General features: G+C 36.5%; 1 protein-coding gene across 4 annotated transcripts in view; it reads right to left on the bottom strand.

Moving 5' to 3' along the window:
* The window catches only part of arhgap23a (Rho GTPase activating protein 23a), a 71,555-nt gene that overhangs the window by 43,133 nt on the left and 6,992 nt on the right, over positions 1-21,430 (bottom strand). For 3 of the 4 annotated variants that reach the window (XR_013196826.1, XM_077213219.1, XM_077213216.1), the window contains exon 1: positions 19,051-19,330. The exons of the other annotated variant lie outside the window; for it this stretch is intronic. Coding sequence is in view for 2 of the 3 variants with exons in the window: in XM_077213219.1 (XP_077069334.1) it covers positions 19,051-19,104 (54 nt within the window). In the remaining variant the exon portion in view is untranslated. Of the gene's footprint in view, positions 1-19,050; positions 19,331-21,430 lie in introns of those variants that run through there. 4 annotated transcript variants of the gene reach the window in all.

Genomic DNA, 21,430 nt, shown 5'->3' on the forward strand with positions numbered 1-21,430 from the left:
TGTATCTATCTATAACTTTGCTTTTTTTCAGTGATGCTCAGTCAGATTTTGTTGGCATTTAGAGAAGAAGTGAGAGGGAGAGTGAGGTAGAGAAAGAGAGAGGGGGGATAGAGATTATTAGATTCATATCTCTCCCAAAGCTTACTTCTTAAGCATCAATTTTTTGGTCTTTTTTGGGTTTTTTTTGTTGTTTTTTTTGATCCAGTGAAGTCGTGTCCCACCACTTTTTCTCAGGATCGATATTGTCCCCCACCACTTTTTGTAACATTGAGGCACGGATGTACCTAATATAAATAAATAAAACATCTCCAGTTAACTAGCAGAGCATTCGTTCAGTTTGCTATTAAAGGGTAACTAACGTTAAACACTAAAAACTTTTTTTTTTTAGTTAATGATCTGTAAGAATGGAGCTTCATATATGCTGTTCATTGATTCGAGTAAATGTTTTGACATTTGGGTTTAAAGTGTCTTAATTCTACAATATATGGTGTAAAAACGTCTGAGTGCTGCCCTCTTCAGGTTGTACGGTGGCTACTGCAGTTGAATTTTCCTATTGGAAGTTGTGGTGCCAGCTAACCACGCCCTTATCTGCAGAGAGATGCCTCCCAGGTGCTGTAACCACTGATGAACATATTCAGTTTTGTTGAGAGAAAAAAAAAACTATACGAGTGAGGATTAGAACCTGTAACCTCTGACACGCTTGGCAAATGATCAACCACTAGACCATTTCAGAACTCAAATAAAATTTGCGGATCAATGTATTTATTTACAGGTTGAGCAGAGAGGCTGCACGTTTGACAAGTGGGCAGTGGCATGGTACACATTGCAGATTGCTAATGAATCGTCTTTTTCACACACACTTTCACAAACACTTTTCACAAACCATTTTTACCAGGGCGTAAAAAAAATTCTCGTGAGTTTTGCGTCATCTGATCGGCTTTTCTGGATCGGCTTTAATGCAGACCGCCGATCACACATCCCAAAGCAATTATCGGCCGATTATGATCGGCGACCGATCGATCGGAGCACCCTTAATTTAATAATAATTTAAACAATGAATTGGATCCCTTTAAATATATTTTATTAACTTAAACAGTAGCCTATATTAATTGAAAAACGATGGAATATTGTGTAGTACCATGAAATCCCCTCAAAATACTAAATATTAAAGAATAAATATTACTGAAACAAAATACAAAGAACATTCACTTCATTAAAAAACAATACTTATTGTTTTTGGTCTGTTCTGATTCAAAGGACCACAAGTGTGACTTCTAAGTGAGGAATACTAGAGGATTAACATTCCTATGGAGATATAAAACATAGTAACAAATAAGAGTTGTTGACAATAGACAACTGGAGTCTCCATTTAATCTCACCTAATGACACCAATAATTACTTTAATGTTACGACCAATACATTATTTTCAAAAAGTAAATTTTTTTTTATCTATAACAATTTGTATAAAACAGAAAATTAAAACTATATTATTACATGCACATATCAACTGACTCCAATTTTAATTAGTGCTATAAGATTATCTACATCATAAAACAAGTGGAAATAAGCATCCAAATTCAGCAGATAAATAACCAATAATGCCCAATAGCAATAAAAAAATATTAAAACACAGATATGATGCTGATATATTGTGCATCTGTTACTTTATCCAAAAGAAACACAAACAGCACTGTGTTTAAATAGACTGGAGCTGTGAAAGCTACATGAGCAGCAGATGTTTGATCTGCACACACTCTGATATAAATCTCCCTTATCCTCACACACAAACACGGCTGATTCATCTATCAACACATCCTGATGGAACAAATGCTAAACTCATTGGTCACGCATCTGTCCTGACAGAGCCCTCAAAAATAATGCTTAATGCAAAAAATAAAGTGCAACCAACCATATAATCTTAAAAACATCATATATGCCAGAGTCTGATGCAATGATGCACATTTATTCATGCACCTATAAAAAAGGATGTAGTCTGTCCCCTGCTGGTCACTTAAGAAACAGCCCACATTCATACACACAACTCCTCTAAAGTATGAATGAATGAGAGCTCAAATCTAAAATCAATTAAAATAGCACAAACTAAACACAGCTACATATGTATATGTATAAAGTGTGCTGATATTGAGTATCAGCTGAGGCCTCGGTGAGCCCAGGGCGACACAGAGACAGGAGATAATAGGAGACCTGACAACACCATTTGGTCCCAAGAGCATTAGATAGCAGAACACAGTCTAGACCGACTTTAATCTGCCTCTCCTGTGTGTGTGTGTGTGTGTGTGTGTGTGTGTGTGTGTGTGTGTGTGTGTGTGTGTGTGTGTGTGTGTGTGTGAAAAACTACTCTTCTTTAAACTGGTTAATTTTAGCTGTAATCCTCAGCAAAGCCGCTGACCAATAGGCTGCAGATCTGAAGCAAAACCAATGAGTTGTAGTGACATAAAACCACCAACAGATGGAAGCACTACAGCACAACCCAATGAGTGTTTCAGAAATTCAGGTTTTTACATGTAGGTAGGCTGTGCCTGAAACCTGCAGCAAGAAAAAAAGCTTGAATATATATATATATATGTATATATATAATATAACCAAAAATGTATATTCTGTCATCATTCACTAACTCTTATGATAATCCAAACCTGTATGGCTTTCTTTCTTCATAAAATAATGTAAGAAAGGGAAAAAAAGAAGATATTTGATTAATTTTGGTATAACCAAATAGCTTTGGTGACCACTGACATCCATTATATGGACAAAGAACACTGAGACATTTCTCAGAATATCTTTTATGTTCCACAAAAGAAAGAAAGTCAAACAATGACATAATATTATTTTATAAGTATTACTTTATATATGACCAAATATTTAATAATGTGTAAACCATGTTATATGTTTATTTAAAGGTACACCACTGCTGAACTCGGAGCCGGATACTAACATAATACTCTTGCTATTTTTGCCATGGAAAGATATGTGCAGAATTCTTTCAGCCCTCTAGAAAACAAAACTGCATGCATTTTGCAGAAGATCATTGTTTTGGTTCTGCTTCAGCTCTGCGTGACCGTGTGGATGAATATGACCCTTTAATATAGATAATGCTTTACAATGAACTAAGCTATATATGGCAATTTATCTGTTCAATAAAATACCTTTCTCACATGTTAAGTAGAAAAAAAAACGTCTCTGCGTCACTTTCCCATTTCTAATCCGTTTTTTTTTTCTGTGAAAACCATCATGCTCTAAAATATGAATAAACATGTATAATACGCCTACCATAGTGAATCAGAGTAAGACAAAACACACTTTGGAAGAAGGATTGATGGTGTATTGACTCATTATTTAAATTTTGTTAACTTTGAACAAAAAAAAGTTAAATAGTGTACCTTTAATACATTATGAATATATTTAATCTGTTAAATGTAGACAGATGTATCGTTTGCTGTTTGTGATATCCCACAATCCTATGTGTGTGGGGTTAGGGGAAATATGTAGAACTAATAACTCACAAAATGTCCTCTTAATTGATGCTCATAGCAAACACTCATGATTCAATGTCTATCAACATATCAGCATTGAAATCATGAGATATTCACTAGGTCATGTCTTTCTATTAGGCAGAAAGACTGCTGCTTTAGATTTATGACACAGCCAGGCAGAAACAAAAACTCGCATTTACAGTACACTAATCTATTTTCAAGGATAATAAAGTAAAATCATTACACAACTGGTATGCATAATGGGATCTGAGTTACGTGCATGAGAGGAAGTCTAAGGGGCATCACACCTGTTCTACATGAAGACCAGAGAGATTAGAGCAGAAACTCAACACAGAGCAGATGTGCCGACATGAACACATGTACATAGACACACACAAATTTATATATTTACCAGGCACGCATTAAAATGATCAAAAATGACAGTAAAGACTTTTATAATGTTACAAAAGATTTCTATTTCAAATAATAGCTATTCTTCTGAACTTTCTTTACATCAAAGAGTTCTGAAAAAAAATTGTATCACAGTTTCCACAAAAATATTACGCAGCTCAACATTGATAATCCTTAAAAAAAAAAAATTTTAGAACCGCAAATCAGCATGTTAATGAAAACTTGTACATGTAATAGTGACACAAGCGAATGCAACACAAGCACTCTTTGCGCAACAATCAATCGAACAGCATGTTTTTTAGGAGCTTTAGAGTGGCCGAAGGGATTGAGATGGGTTGCGTATGTGTCAGATACCTGAAGATATTCTCCTCACCAGCGTTCATCTTAACACTGACCCCTTTTAAGTCAGCTGTGAAATTGTTCTGCTCTAAAAATACATCCAGCTCTGAACGCTAATGCCTGTGTGAATGGTGTGTTTCAGTGTGTGTGGTTTCCCTTCTGCATTGCCGAATTCCACATCAGTACAGCCACACCCCATCGCCATGCCTCCTGGCAACCAGCAATGTTTCCACAATCCATAGGACGCTAAGCAACAACTCACCAAATTAAATGTTCCTGATGTTCCTGTAATCATAAGCCAAATCATTTATCAATAGAGCAGAGTTTGAGGTGCTGTTTTATTATAATAATAACTTGATGCAGTTTTCTATGTTGGAGTGTTACTGTTTAAGAAGTACGGATGCACAATATTGATACCACATGGGTTATCAGCCGATATTAGATATAATGTAATACAGTATCAGCAGATATTTTATATTTAATAGTTCATATTTTTACTTACTTACTTTTACATTACCTTCAGTGAAAACTCACCTACAGTTAATAATCTATAAAAACACTAATAATTTAATAGTATCAGTGCATCCATATTTTAAAGACAACTGGCATTCAAGTAGAGACGTGTGCTACGACTCAATCTTAAATAGAAATTTTGTAACCGACTAGTCGATTTCACTAACAAACGCCCAGAAGGAAAAAAAAAACCCCAACAGCTTGTATACGGTCTAATTAAAATAGCCTACTTAAATCTATGACTCAAACAGTCAAATCCCATACTGAACAATGCTGAAAAACAGGTTATATACATCAATGACAAACAACATTAAAATAAACTGAAACAACAGGTGGCACAGCAAACTCAATAGTCGATTATAAACAGAATTCCTCAAATAAAAGTTAGCCAACATTAGTCAGCAGCAGCACACATCAAGCTATTGCTGTTTGTTCTCACAGCAGACACTCGCACATCTGGGTTTTGGACATGTTTCTTGTGTTTGAATAGTAAAGCTTGACGTGTAGTCGTGTACCATCAACTATACATTATTTAAGGGTATTCTATTATTCCTTAGGATGTCAATATAGGATCTGCTGATGTCAAGTAAGTTTGTTAATTGTTATATGCCAGTTTGGCATGAAACAAACTAAATGAATGTGTAAAAGCATTTCCAATGTCATGTGCAGCAGTGTCGTTTAGTCGACTGGATTTACACAACGCTACATTCAAGTACAAACTTTGGGAGTTTCTATTCAGAGAACTTTGTCCTCGTCATGGAGGTTGTCATATGTAAAACCTATTTATGTGGAAAATACACTTACAAATTAACTTTTGAAAGATAAAATAAAGAATTAAAAGCTAATAATAAAAGCTCTGGGAAAACCTGTGTATTCATGGGTTAACCAATTTTTTTAAAAGTCACATCTGGCGATTAAGTCCACCTTCTTTTCAATTCACTTTACAATAATTTTCCAGTTCTCTTTCGCCATCTCCTGCTCTCCATTAGGCTGAGTCTCTTTTCGCTCTGCAGAGAGAAGGGCCTGTTGTGGTCAGAAGTGGCACAGCGCCCTCCCTCGCAGGACCGACTCTCTGTTTCTGACGGGCCCCTTTAGTTCACTCAACCCTGTGTAATTAACAAATTTAAATTATAATGTTGGCCTGCAAGGATGACGTGTTTCTTCCGTGTGTGTGTGTGTGTTCACATCTGTAGAACTGTATGTGCCGACCCCAGCGGCTGAAACTTAAACCTCCACTGGGAGAGGAAGAGTAGAAGTGAGAGGAGAGGAGAGGAGATCATGGTCCTGTCAGTTCATTTTGTAAGTCCTCTGGAAGCCTTGGGTCAAACTGCTTGAGGTTTTGGAGGCCCCTGAAAGTCTGAGGTCCTGGGTCACTGCCCTTTCACAAATCCAGACGTGGTTACTAGAGATTTTTCCTGTTATTATTTTGTATTATTATTTAATTTGCGCTACACCTGCCAATGACAAGTGAATTGAAAAAATTTAATTAAATTCAAAGTTTTTTCCTTGGCTTTTTTCATATACATTACCATTCAAAAGTAATTCGGCATTTTCTCTCAAAAAAATCCTATCATCACCAGCGTGCAATGAATTTTGGGATAGTCTGAGCTGCAAAGGATCCATCTGTTGTATCCGAATTGGCCCGGGAAAGGCTGCATTTGAAGGAGCCTTGGAATTGGGACAGCCTTCGTCGTGCCGGTATGATGCATTTCAGTCTTTGAATGCAGCTTTTGAATGTGATTGGCTGATTATATATTTGCGTTAACGAACAGTTGAACAGGTGTACCTAATAAAGTGGCCAGTGAGTGTATATATTTAGGTGACCTGGATGTTTTAATTATCAGACTGTTTTAAGCTTTTAATTTTAATTAAATTAAAATTAATTAATACAATTTTTATTCTTACAAACGAAACAATGCGTTGTGTTCCTAATGAAGTATTCAGCCAACTGGCAGGTAGTTTTATTTACTTACCGAAGTCCATTTACTCGCATTAGCTGCTTGCCAAGTGTTAATTTTGGACCCTGAATTAAAATATAAAGCTGGGAATATTCCAGTAGTGCCCTCCGAATCATCCAGACTATGGCACTCAACCATAACAGAACAGCCCCTAGGAGCTTCCAGCCCAGCTCTGAGCAGATAACAGCTCATATGAAACAGATAGCAACTCTCTATGGGTTTTCCAATGATACTAAATCTGGCACACACACACACACACACACACTTATGTACAGAACATTTTGGTTTCCTGTCCCAATGACACAAATTTTAACATAAACACACAAAGATCCAGACATTATTTTGAAAATAAACCCTGGTTCTCACTATCAACCCATCTGTGAACTGTTTCCTGTTGTTTGTAAGGACTTTGCAGAGATACAGTCTCTGTGCGTGTATAGAATGGGTTCTTGGATAGGTGTTTTTTCCCGCAGGCCCTTTCATGTTGCCATGTGAGATTCAGGTTAGCAGAACTGGCCGAGGAGTCACGCAAATGCTGATTAGAGATGTGGGTAGCACTTCCTGCTGTGTATTATGGCTGACGGGGAATTTTTATTTGCTGGAAATCTTATGATAGTCTCTTAGTTTTTGCAGAGCCGTACTTTTGACTGCAGGGGTCAATGACAAGTAAAAGGGTCCATTATGAAGAAAAGGACCATTAAAAAAATAAAAAAAATAAAACTCTTTGTATTTATGTTAGTTTCATATGATTTGGAGGGGGAAAAAATCTACTGACTCTAAAATTGTTGAAAACATTTTCTTAACCTTTTGAATATGATGTGGATGAACAATGCCATTCAAACGTTTGGGGCCAGATAAAAATGTACACTTTTATTCAGCAAAGATTAATTAAATTGATCAAAAGTTATATAAAGACATTTATAATGTTACAAAAGGTTTCTCTGTCAAACAAATGCTGTTCCTCAAAGAATCCTGAAAAAAATGTATCACTGTTTCCACAATATTAAGCAGCACAACTGTTTTCAACATTGTAAATAATAATAACAAATGTTTTTTGAGCAGCAAATCAGCATGATTTCTGAAGGATCATGTGACACTGCAGTGAAATAAAATGCAATTTCATGAAATAAAATGCAGTCTTAGTACGCATAAGAGACTTCTTTCAAAAACACAAGAAAAGGTTTAACAGTAGCGTACACGTCTTAATCGTCATTTCTTAAAATGTTTTTTAAAATGATATGATATTTTAAGATAATTAATGATCTTGACTCACGTTCATGAGGGTCTGCAGTGGTCTCTATGATATAATTTCCTGTTTTGTGTTTTTTTTTCTGAATTGCACCCACTTGAATTTTCAAATAACTTAAAATTTAATAAAATAAATAAATATTATAAGCATTAAAGTTCTTCATATATTTTTGAATAAATTAATAGATTCAGATACCTGACCCAGTCCTCTTTGTAGCTTATTCTGCCCAAAAACTGCTCACTGTTTGACAGCCATGTAAAACAAAACCAGTTTTGCTATTTGCATACAGTATACTTTTTAAACCGCCTTGCACCACAAGCATAATCACTAATATTTTTTTCCTAAGCAGGCAGCTCACTAGGTTGTGTAACTCCTGCGAGCTCTCAGCTACACTCCTGTGTTAAAAACACAACTGTCAGACCTACACCAACAGCTGAAAGAGAGAGAAGATGACTGGAAGGAGAAAGAGGAAGGCAGAGAAATGTGTATTCATAGATTTCAGCTGAGAGATAACCAAATAAGGCAACAGCTTAAAGAAGAGACTGATCTTGAAAAAGAAAGTAGCTAAAGAGATAGATGGAGGAGACAGAGGTATGGTGGAATCTCAGCGATGGAAATAACAAACAACACAGCACAGCCAATAAGAAAAACGAGTTAAACGTCAAAAAGAGATGATTTACTGATAAAGAAAGGTCCCAAACTGCTGAGATTTGTTTAAGGGGCCATATCACAGAAAGCTGGATTTTGGTCTTTAAAATTAATAGAGTTTGATGTTGATATACTTTAATGTTCATGAAGCAAAAGTCCTTAACCGATCCACTCAGACTTTATGGAAACTAAGCTGCAAAAATGGGTCATGCATAAATCATGATGATATTGACGTCATGACCATGAGCGATTATATGACCAACTACGTTTACACATCAATGTCTATTCAGTATTCAGCAGATTTGTCATGTTATGTAAGAACTTTGTTTGCAGGGTTTGGAGTAACAGAATACAGGTAATGGCGTTACGTAATCAGAATACAAAAAGCTGGTAACTGTAATCGTTAAAGTTATGTCAAAAAATAAAGTAATCAGATTACAATTACATTTTGTAAAAATGGGATCACAATCAGGATTACAATGGTTTAACTTCAAACTAAATAAATTAGTTTTTTGACATAATTGACAGTATGATGCGTGGATAACTGTTATATCCATGGAGAGTGTGGATAATCTGCGGATCGGGTGGGCCAAGAAATAAAAAAATAGCATTCAAATTAATTGCGAGTGGATCGGTATGTAACGGCTGTGAAGCGCTGTATGTATATGATAATAAACTCAAAGTCTATATCCAGCTTTTGCTTGGGATGAACACATTTAATTTATTGTGTGTGTGTTCGGGAAGTTGCAGTGACAATTTTTGTTTGAAGGGTGTAAAGTCTGTGTTTAGGCTATTAAGGAACTGCAATTTTGCCAAAGAAGAACTTACTTAAAACAGCTAAATGTTCATTTAAAAGCAGCCTACTTCAGTGTAATATGCTACCATATCATCACATTTTAACACTGAGAATTAGAATAATTGTAATGTGACGATCGGGTGCGGATATCTAAATCTGACTCACGTGAGCCACATACTGGTGCATGAACAATCATTCTCCTTAAATGTTGCTTTTTACTTGATTTTAGCCTATGTGGCCTTAGTATACATTTGCATCTTTTCAAAATCTGATTTCCACATGAGTTTCCAAGTTGGATGTCCAACTTTAAGTGCTGTTTTATTGCCTGTTTTCAAGCAGTACATTGGAAATTCCAACCAGGGGTCATTAATAGTTTTTTTTTTCTACTTTTTATCTTTTAAGACATGTCTATTTATAAAAGTCTGAGAAAACACAGAAAATTGTCATTTAGACTAAATAATGTACATTTTTTAATCAAAATAACCTTGATAAATATATCAGTGGGCCTCAGAGAACAAAAAAACTGCTGCAAAAGTGTAGAATACGGCTCCTTAGATAATTTAAACATGAATTCTGATACCTAACTAATGAAGAATATGACAGGATCGGGCAGATATGAGGAGAGCTGTCCTCCCTGCCCTCGGGCTGCTGTTACCCTACGCTCGAATTATCTCTCCATCAGCCGCTCCAGCGAGGCAAGTCCCAGGCTCCAATCCCAGCCTGCCTGGACATGCTTCCCCAGGGAAAAACATCTTATCCATTAACACAGACTCCGAGAGAGGGATGTTTGTGTTTATAGGGCAAGGGTTGCATGCTTAATCATATACAGAACTTGAGCCTATCAAACGGTGTATTTGTCTAAACAATGATAAACATGATGCTGAGGTTGCTGACAAGTTTGCAAGTTGTTAATATCCAAACACGAAGACCCGCACAAAAGCTTGACAGCACACGGACTGTATTTGACCTTGTTCCACCATCTACCCAGAAGAATAAAAACAACACTAGTGGTGTTTCAGTCATGAACACATCTGTGTTTTTGCACAAATCATTTATGTTAACAAATCGTTTCGTTTAGTCAATTTTTCATCCACTAAAGAAGAATTCCATTGGATGGACCTACTGAACGAACATGCTCCCTTCACTGAAGTGTTTTGAGTCTGAACAAGATTTAAGAGTGGCACAGCATTGAACAAGTTTTGTTGACAAACTCAATGAACAGTAACACTTTGATTTAGGGTACAATTCTCAATGTAAACTAGCTGCTTATTAGCATGCATATCACTAGGATATTGGCTGTTTATTAGTACTTATAAAGCACATATTAATGCATTATTCTGCATGACCATATTCGACATCCCTTAATCCTATACACCTGAACATAACAACGACCCAAATAAGCAGTAATTAGGAGTTTTTTGAGGCAAAAGTTAATTGTGAGAATTGTCCCCTAATCTAAAGTGTGTCCCAATGAACAAAGCATCTTATTCATGAAAGAAACAAATTGAGACATATTGAAGAACAAGGACTGAATGCGAGATCGGCACGTGAATTAAAAATGGGCCAATTTATGTACGCGTAAAAATGAGTTATAACCACATACATTACAATGACCAAAGATTTTTTGACACTCATAACCCATAGGCTATTGTTGACTTATTGCTTGATAAACGTCAATAAGTTTGCAGAATTTTGTAGAATGAATAAGAAATTGCTTATAGAATAGAATGAATAGAATAGAATAAATACAACAAAGATTACCGGAGTATGTTTTGGTCAGGAATCAATCAGTTTTTTCAATGAATATGAATGAATCCGTTTGAACTAATCTGTTAAGTGAACGATTTACTCATTACTGGTTGAGAAAGGATCACTAAACAAATCTTTTAGGTGAGGATTCGAGTCACTGGAATGAATAAACTCTTGACAATGACATCATGCCCACTGAGTTACAGCTAAATATACAGTTTGATCGGTCTTCTCTTCCTTCCTCTCTTTCTCTCTCTCTCTTCCCCACACAGCTGTGTACCACATCAACAAGCGGATCTGTATTGGCTGCTGTTTTCTGCTGAAAGAGAGAGTCATTGTGTGATTCTCCTCACAACACAATAGCCCTGCCCAACTATTCCTTTAATTCTGCTCTCCTTTCCCACTCTCTCTTTCTGCAGGGCACACAGGAATGCAATCCAGTGGGAAGAGAGGCATTTTCATCACACTCAAGCAAAAATTGCCCTCTGCCCACACTGTCCTGACAGGAATGGAAAGTTTGGGCTTTTGCTCCGATATCACAATCAAATGTGCGCAAGATTTGCACGACTGAAAGAAATCTTGGAGAAATTACAATACCTGCAGAATGATGTGGTTTCAGGGTATAATTTAGGATATTCATTACTATTTGTCATTGTTAGTTATTTTTGCTTACATTACATTATTAACCATTTATCATAAAAAAGAAAAAGAAAATAACAGAAAGCTTTGTCTGAAGATCACATTGTAATAACCTCTGATTTATATTTTAACACCTGTATTATTATAGTGGTTATCATTATACATTATACACATTTTGGTACTTCAAGTAACTTAAAATATTAATTTACTTAATGAAATATATGATTATACGCTGTGATGTGACATTACACAAGCATTTAGTACTAGAAACATTGTAACTACATTTTTTTAATTATGCAAAATTTCTAGCAAACCATATTTTTACAGTGTGACAAAGCTCATAAGAATACTATATAAGTACTAATTATAGAAAAACATTGTTTAAAATAGTTTTAGATAATATGAAGTATAATACGTTGCATGAAAACTTAAGTCAACCACCCTAATATACCATCATTTTGCAGTACAAACTGTAAAAGTAACTAGTATTTTTGTAGAAACAGTAGTTAATGTGGTAAATGTTTGTAAGTAATACTGTAGTGTGGCTAACGCAACAGAAACCATGTACACAAGCATGCTTGCAACAAAAAGAAAACATGCTCATGAGTCAATTAAGTCACATGAGCTGCTGGAAAAGATAGATGGACATGCAGGGTCACTGCCACGGTTATTCCCATCAAACACAGCTCACTGAAGTGACTGCAGGCTACCGAGACAAGTCAAATGACTAACAAGAGCACTTCTGTAATGGTTCGTCAGGTTCACGTTAGGTTATATAGACAGACACAGAGGGAGAAGGAGAGCTTTGAGAAAGAGAGATCAATAAGCAGCCATTATGTGAGTGCCGTCATCCACTGGGAGCAGACGCCCATCTGGGGCTCAGCATTCAACATCTAAAGCCTACAGCCATCATTCTTCAAATAGTCCCAACAATACTGCAGTGAATAACAGCATACTGCTCACACATGTTTTACACTGTGCCCCTGCATTTCAATACGATGAGTCAGCGATATCTGAAGGGTGGAGCTTCTATAGAAGTAGCTTCATAACCGTAGCTCAGTGCTTTCTTAATGTATGTGTCACGGGAAGACACTATATTGATGAGCAGAACTGTTTTTACCATCACTGTTATTCTCTTCTTCTGTTTCTGTAAATCACTGGTGGAGAGTTTGTCATCTTGCCCCACCCAGACCTCCCATTCTCAGAAAGGAAGCATTTCTAAATTTGGGTTTGTAGCGTCATGGATCAGTGTGCATCAATTCCTGATTCACCACACAATTTCCTGAACTCACAGAAGCATTAAACTGGCGTGAGATGAGAGAGGATCTAAAACACTCCCTACTGTGTACGTCTGACCAATCAAAATCCCTGAATCGCTCGTAATGAGCTTCCTTCTAAATGATATCTTTCCATCCGTCAACACATTTAGCCTCTGTCCTTGTCTCTTTTTCCACCCATCAATCCATCCATTCATCATCCATCCACCTACAGTTTGTACTAAAACCGATGAACATGTTCTGCAACCAGATGATTCAAAGAGCTGATACAAGACCTATACATTTAGTAGAATGTGTGTGTGTGTGGGGGGGGGGGGGGGGGGGGGGGGTCACTGAATATTAATATGATTATAGACATTTAGACCCCACAGAATATAGAATTTTTACAGAATTTTTAACACTTTTATTCAGCAAGAATGCATTAAATTGAAAAATGAATAATTAAAAAGAAAAGTGACAGTAAATACTAGTGCTGTCAACCCATTAATATCTTTCATCTAATTAATTACATGATGTGCCGATTGATTAATGTAATTAATCACACATCAAATTTGGCTGAGAAATTACTGCCAAAAGATCAGTCAAGTCATTGCATTAAATGAGAAAAGTATCAAACAGACATATAAACAAGTAGCTTTAAAAGAAATATATAATTTGATTCAACATAGATGTTATTACACACAAGGGTGCGTTAAATGCAATAAATCATTTTATTTTTCCATAACTTAATAAATTAAGTTGTTAAATCGACAGCCGTTATACATAATGTTACACAATATTTCTATTTCCAATAAACGCTTTTCTTTTGAACTTTCTATTCATCAAAGAATCCTTAAAAAAATGGACAATAGCAGGACTATTTTCAACATTAATAATAATAATAATAAATGTTTCTGGGCATCCAGCATGTGATTTCTGAAGAATCATGTGGCACTGAAGATTTTGCCATAAGCTTTGCCATCACAGAAATTAAATTTCAGAAATATATAGAAATATACAGAAAACAGTTATTTTAAATTGTAATAACATTTAAATATTAACTGTTTTAACTGTATTTTTGATCAAATAAATGATGTAAGCAGAGATTTTACATAAACATTAAAAAAAAACACATTTGAATGGTAGGGTAGAAAGAATGAAACAGATAAAGTGAGTTGAGAGTGAAAAGCAGCTCTGGAGGCCAATGTAATGATGTTTAAACAGTGTCTAAGTGCTAATGGACCTCTGCTCTCCAAACATTCAACCTCTTTTCTCTCATAAACTTTGAGCTTGGCCCAAATTTTCTCTCTCTCTTCTCTCTCTCTCTCTCTCTCTCTCTCTCTCTCTCTCTCTCTCTCTCTCTCTCTTTCTCTCTCTCTCGTACAAACTCTTTCCATACAAGAACAAGTGATCCCAATAGGGCTTTCAGGATGCATAAGTCCTAACCAAACTGCTCATGTACACCTCTGAGATCTTTCCATTGAGTCAGATCTTCTAGGCTGCAGTCTTGAAATGAATTAGCCATTTATTGTGTTTTTAATGCATTGGGGAATCAAACAGTTGTGTAATGTTTCTTTGCACGACTAAACAATATAGATCATGCAATAATTAAAGGGTTAGTTCACCCAAAAATGAAAATTCTGTCATTGAAATTACCCTCGTATCGTTCCAAACCCGTAAGACCTTCCTTCATCTTCAGAGCACAAATGAAGGTCTTTTTGATGAAATCTAAGAGCTTTCTGTCCCTCCATTCATTGGTAGCAACATTATTGCAACTTTCAAGGCCCAGAAAGGTAGTAAAAACAACATAGTTAAAATAGTCCATGTAACTACAGTGGTTCAACTTTAATATTATGAAGCAACGATAATACCTTTTGTGCGCAAAAAAACCCCCAAAATAATGACTTTATTCAATACGACTTAATTCAGTCGGCTCACTATTGGCCAGCATCACACGCATCACACATGACCAGTGTCGGCCAATAGTGAGTTTACGTTCTGAAGTAGAACCCAGAAGCGCTGCTCTGTTTACACTACATCAACAGCGTAGGAGAATGACATGGAAGAGAAGAGATTGTTGAATAAAGTCCTTATTTTGGGTGGGGGTTTGCGTACAAAAAGTATTATTGTCACTTCATAATATTAAGTTTGAACCACTGTAGTTACATGGACTATTTTAACTATGTTAATACCTTTCTGGGCCTTGAAAGTTGCAATGATGTTGCTGTCAATGGAGGGACAGAAAGCTGTCATCTTCTGAAGATGAACGAAGGTCTTACGGGTTTGGAACGACATGAGGATTAATAGTAATAAATGACATAATTTTCATTTTTGGGTGAACTAACTCGTGCAAATTAAGTAATACAGACTGACAATGGTTTTGAATGTGTTTACTGGAGTGCATTCAACTGACTGCTCTGATCTGATATTTGTGAGCACTAAATGCAGTCTGCTGATCGCTCTACATGAAGTGAAGTGTGTTCTCATGTCCTCTTCTTTCCTTTCCCTCCTCTCTGCCTAACCGCTTTGTGATAATTGAATCAGGGTTCAATTAGGCATGACTGGGAGGGAGAGCAGCACATTCACATTCACATTCACTCACACACACACACACACACGTACCACACCCTCTGAGCACAACAACAGCAGACTATAAGTGTATTTGGGTTTACTTTGGTCCATAATGAGAAAATAATATATTTTAATCTCCCTCCCTGATCTTTTCTTGTCCTAAATATCTCTCTAAATCTCTCTTTGTGTGTGTTGGTTGGGAACAGGTTTTTGCTTACATTACATATATAACTGTCACACACTCTATAAGATTATTATTCCACTATTGTCGATAACATTATAAGTTTTACACTGCCACATAATGGATGCTGAACAAAATCATTAACTGGGCCAATAGGTCTGTCAACATACAAAAGAATCCCCCAAAATTCACACTTTCACACAGTTAAATAATGCATGAATGTCATATATGTGGATAGATGTTCATTTTTCAAACAAAATGTTTCAGAAAAATAATTCTGTCAAGTTTCAAATGCTAAAAAAAAGATACTGTTTAAAATCTGACTCTTTTTGGTAGTTAAGCATTAGTGATTTATGTCATTATGCTGCTTTCAAGTGCACATGGGAAGCTTGTACCTCGAATAATAAACCAAAATAATTTCATTGAAATAAAAAATTATTTACAATATTCATTTCTATCACTAACTTATAGATGGTATCATAATAACTAAATGTTTTTGTTAAAGCAAACTGTGAAAGTTGAGCTATTAACTTTAAGCATTTTGTCTATATTATAGATCAGTGCTTCCACCATTTTTCAAATCAACACGACCCTTCCAAATTCAACAACTTGTGCATCATCTGGAATTTCCTATGTTTCTATAAAAGAGTTTCCTATATGTTTTGGAAATATGTTCCCCCAATGTTTTCCAAGAATACAACTTTCGTCTGTCTTTCATGTGCTCGAAACTCATAGTTACAATATTACCGACTATGATATTGTGCACTTAGTGTAACTTCGCCAATTTTCAACCCGTTTTGTATTGTTACAATGTCAGTACTGTAGTATATGGAAATTAACAATGTTTACTCATTCTCTGTGTTACCTGGACTGAGAAATTGGCATTTATTTGTCAACAAAAGTCGGCTGGATGAAGCGTTTTGCTTTTTACATCTCCAAGGCTTACGTGAAAAGCACAGATTACACTTCTGCCTTTTTGTATCCCCACCCACGTTCAGTCGGATCAACAGAGGGTTATTAACAGAACCGTTATTGCAAGGGTAGGTTTATCACTGAAACATATATCATAATATGTCTACTCTTCAAACGGAATTCTGGTAAAATTGGAACACAATGGCAACAGCTTTCTCATATCTGTTTCGTGACGGCGCTTTGCTTCGGGCGGAACTGACGGAAAGGCAGTTAGTTTCAGTTTTTCACACTCCATTTGCCCTAAACACTGTGTTGACAGTCATCCAGTTTGAAATGTTGACTATAAACACAGAGGTTTTTCAGATCTTCCGTCGCAGCGTTATCTCCATATTTAGCCTATGATTTTTTTGCAGCCTTTAGTCCCTGTCTACAACACGCTGGATCCTTTACTGGAAACCGAAAGTAACACGCTCCCGCTAAACGTTGAGGCTAGTCTTTGAATTCTTGCCCCTGGAAAAATACAACTCAACACCATTACGACTTAAAGTTTGCTAAGAAATATTTCCTACTCAAGCAAGACGGTATTTGGCTCTGGTAAGAATATCCATAGCAAACTGGTGGGAGTGGTGTTGGATGGCAACATGCCTAGTGCATTATGGGTGTTGAGGTTTTTCCTACTTATTTGGTAAAAGGGAAGACAACATCCTTTCTTTCTGTTAGTCATGTAGCACTTTTTTAAAATCACTTTTCTACTGCATAGGCAGTAAAAAGGGCACAATAGTTAATGTGAAGGATTGCAGTTGGTTAGTCTGATAGAACACCATGTGTGAACTTGAGGAGAACTGACTTTACACGTCCATTAAAAATCACCTTGACACGAAAATAGGAAAGCTACCACTTGTTTTGATATGTTGTTATCTAATGCAATGACATTCAGACATTTTCAAGTGTTTAAATACTTTTTAGTGCAAATTAAGATCTCTTTACTAATGCCGCTGAGCTCTAAAGCCATTCTGACTTGCAAACACCAGCAGTGTGGTAATCTTTTACTATGGTAGTCTTCAGATTAGACAGAACAGACACACTCATTCAGCTCTATTTCTAATGATGCAAAACACACACAAAAACCATTTAGTCTTGATGACTAATCATTTCTTTCTTTCCTCGTCTCACATCAAAGGGGTCTAAAAAAGGGGAGAGAAAAACCTCTGACTATAAAACAAGAATTATGACAACGAAAAGATCTGAGACATACAGTAAAGCTATTGCTCCGAGTGATGCTGTAATGTGCTGGTACACACCCATACACACATGGACAACACACACACACACACACTCAAAGATACAGCGGTACACATAAACGGTTCCTCTTTCTCTCCTAGTAAATATAAACAGACTAAGAGTGTTGAAGGAGACTATAGCCTGCTTAGACGAAGAAATGTTGAGAAATAAAACAGATAATTAATTTGTTGTTTTAAAAATGTCAGTAGTCAAGTCAAGTAGCCAAGTCTATAATAAAAACAACAGAATATATTATTTGATACTATGAGATCAATCAAGGCTAGTCAGTTTTACCAATATCAGATCAATGGTCTTTAATGGATCATTTATTTCCGTAGGCTTTAAGTAGGCTAAATTAGGCTAAGTAATAATAATGTTGGAATAAATTACAACTTTCTATGTAACAGCTATTCATTCTAAAGAGAAACAGATCCAATATTTAATATAGCAAACAACTTTATATTCTTGATATAAAATATTTAAACTGTGTATATGTATCATATATAGGCTATTTAAAAAAACAGTCTAATTACGTTGATCATTTTCACTTACCACGAAAAAAAACTTTTTTGAGATGTATATCACTCATGCACATAATGCATACAACATTAACAAAGTGTACACATGATGTTTTTGTTAAACCACGTTTCGATAAATAAGTGAATCACGTGTGCAGACAGTGATTGACTGACAGGCTGTACTCAGATTGATTGAATACTGACAACAACAACAGCAATGTGCGAGTGATGTTAAAGTACGACAATTTCAGTCGAATATCGTTGTAAATACGTGCTTCATAAACTATTAAAGTGTAAAATGCGATAATTATCCCAAACTGGCAGTTAAAAGGAGTTTCTGTAGGAATAGCGGTCTCGTCTGTTTGTACACATTGTATCCACGCTACTTAATCCTCTTCGGAAATCATGCTCTCTGATTAAAAGCCTACAACACCATTCAACACACAGAATGATGTTTAACTCGACTTTACACAAACGTTTGCAGAACATCAGGCGCTCAGCGCGTTTTCGCTTTAGTGAGGAAAGCTCTTCCACTTACTTCGTTTTCTGGATACGGAGGTATTCCAACAAGGCAAAATGCAACTCCATTCATTGGACAGCTTAACTTGTTTTGCAGGGGGATACCGAGAGGGGGATTCGGGGGGTCGCGATTAAGATATGTATAAAATAAGTATACTATGAGCGCTTTATCTTAAACCGTGTTGTTCACCTATCCAGATTTCTTCCGTCCACTCGACTCTTTCCCGTTGTTTGCCCGCAGTGCCCTCCCTTTTCCCTCGCCCCGATGCAAATCCGTTCAGTTCTTCCACCGGCCTGTCCCACTACAGCACAACGCGCTGGATTAATCTGCGTGTTGGGTTGTGACGAGTAGCGCGCAGCTCCCTCTGGCGGCAGCAGCGGGCATTACAAAACACGACGCGTTGCGTTTGCTTGCGTTCGGAAACTATGACGTTGCTGGACGCGCGACGGGCGCCAGAGCGCGGTGCGTTCAAGGCCATGAAAACAAAGCCCTCTTTGTACCCAGATAAAAAGATATACGGGAACGAAAAGACATTACAGAAATAAGGAAGGTGAGTAAATGATGAGTGTGTAGAGAGAGGTAGCTACTACAACTGCTAAAACATCTTTGAGGAACAGAAATGATAGCGAGTTAAAAATAACGACAGTGTGGTAAAATTAAGATAACAGCTAATGATAATACAATGGTGTTAAATGTTTGGACTTTTGTTTAAAAAAAATGAACATAGGCCTATAAGTCAGAGGTTATAGGCCTGCCATGATATTCGTATATTAAACCACAGAAAATACATTTCATATCATGATGATCTTGCCTTGATACTCCCACTGTACCTTTTTGAAAGTTACCACTTTCATCCAATGATGTTTACATAAGGTATTTCAAAGAATATCATGGAAAAACGATGGTACTTGTCCAAAAATTAAGTTTCAAATATTAGACAACTTTCTATTTAAGTCAATCACTCTCAAGAGGGAAACAGAAAAAAAACTTATTTGCTCAGTCACCATTTATCATTCATAATTTATAAGATTTTTGACAACTAAATCCATCCTGCATATCAGATATAAAAATTAACTGTATTGATCATAAAGAAGTCAATTTAATTTAATTATCATAATTCTACACTAGCCTAAATGTTTAACCATTTGGAGATACCACCGCACATGCAGAAAACATATATCATGTGAATATAAATAATAGAATGACACGAAGTGATTGACTTGATAAATCATGGTTTAACCTGATGGTATTGATTCTGAAAATTGATTCTGAAATGACTTGTTTACCAAAGAGAAATCATGGTAAAAAAAAATTTTCTCTGAAAGAGTGACAACGTGAGACAATTATGAGTCGTGCTGGGAGGGGAAAAGGGAGCTGGAGAGGTCAGAGGTTACGGATTGGGAAGAATGTGACGATTAACATGCAGGCGCTTCAGACTAGAGCTGTGCAAGTCACGCTGTGGTCATGACAGATCAATCAATGAGATGCAGGCAAACAGACGAGCAAATGAAGTATTGATTTAAAAGTCACTGCTTTAGGCCGGTCGTTTTACCACAGGGGAAAAAAATGCAATGCCGGATTTAGAGTCTTTCTTAGAAACAATGAATAAAAATAGCTCACATTCTCACAATGTTTGTGTTTTTCGTTCTTGATTTCCTTGAAGAACTCTGTCAGCTGACTTTCTTTGGTATGTTAGTTGGATTTGCGGGAAGACTTTGGTGTGAAACGACTGTCAAGTAAATAATACAGTAGGAAGTTGACTCAAGCTGGCTCATTGTTACTGGCCGACCGGAGGCACACTGACAAAGCAGCCTGGGGACACGGCAAAACAGCAAACACTGCTTTGCTCATTTAGATCAAGTTAAGAAACTCAGCAGTGGAGTGTGTTAGGTCACAGCAGGACAAAGACAAAAAGAAAACCTTTCTTTTGTACACTTTCTTGCTGATTAAATGGAACTGTGCTGAATTGGAGAGTCCGGGAGCTCTGGAAAGCTGTAGACCATCAGCCAGCTCCTTAAAGTCTCTCGTCCTCAGGGCAAAACACACTGGTGCTGCTGAAAACACAGAGAACGTGGCACTGGGCCCTGCCGCTGACTCTTCACTGCTTCAGCCCATGTGGCTGTCATTAGAGAGACAGAAAGAAAAAGAGAGAGGCTTTTGCAATACTCCAAGCTCGTTTTGTGTTTCTTCAACACATAAATCAAACAAAGCAGGAGATGTTTCGCTGATTTTGTGTGCAAGCGAGTTTTGAGGACAGTAGTGGTCCTAATAACACCAAAAGTAATGATGTATTATCATATAGTTCACCAAAATTAAAATTCTGTCAATATTGACTATGCTATTGTATAGATTTGGCATGTATGTCCATAGCACCAGAGTCAAACAGACTACTGTTATA

Source organism: Siphateles boraxobius, unplaced genomic scaffold (assembly GCF_051911475.1).
Source record: "Siphateles boraxobius isolate OS27281-9 unplaced genomic scaffold, OSU_SipBor_1 66, whole genome shotgun sequence".
In the NCBI taxonomy this organism is placed as follows: domain Eukaryota; kingdom Metazoa; phylum Chordata; class Actinopteri; order Cypriniformes; family Leuciscidae; genus Siphateles; species Siphateles boraxobius.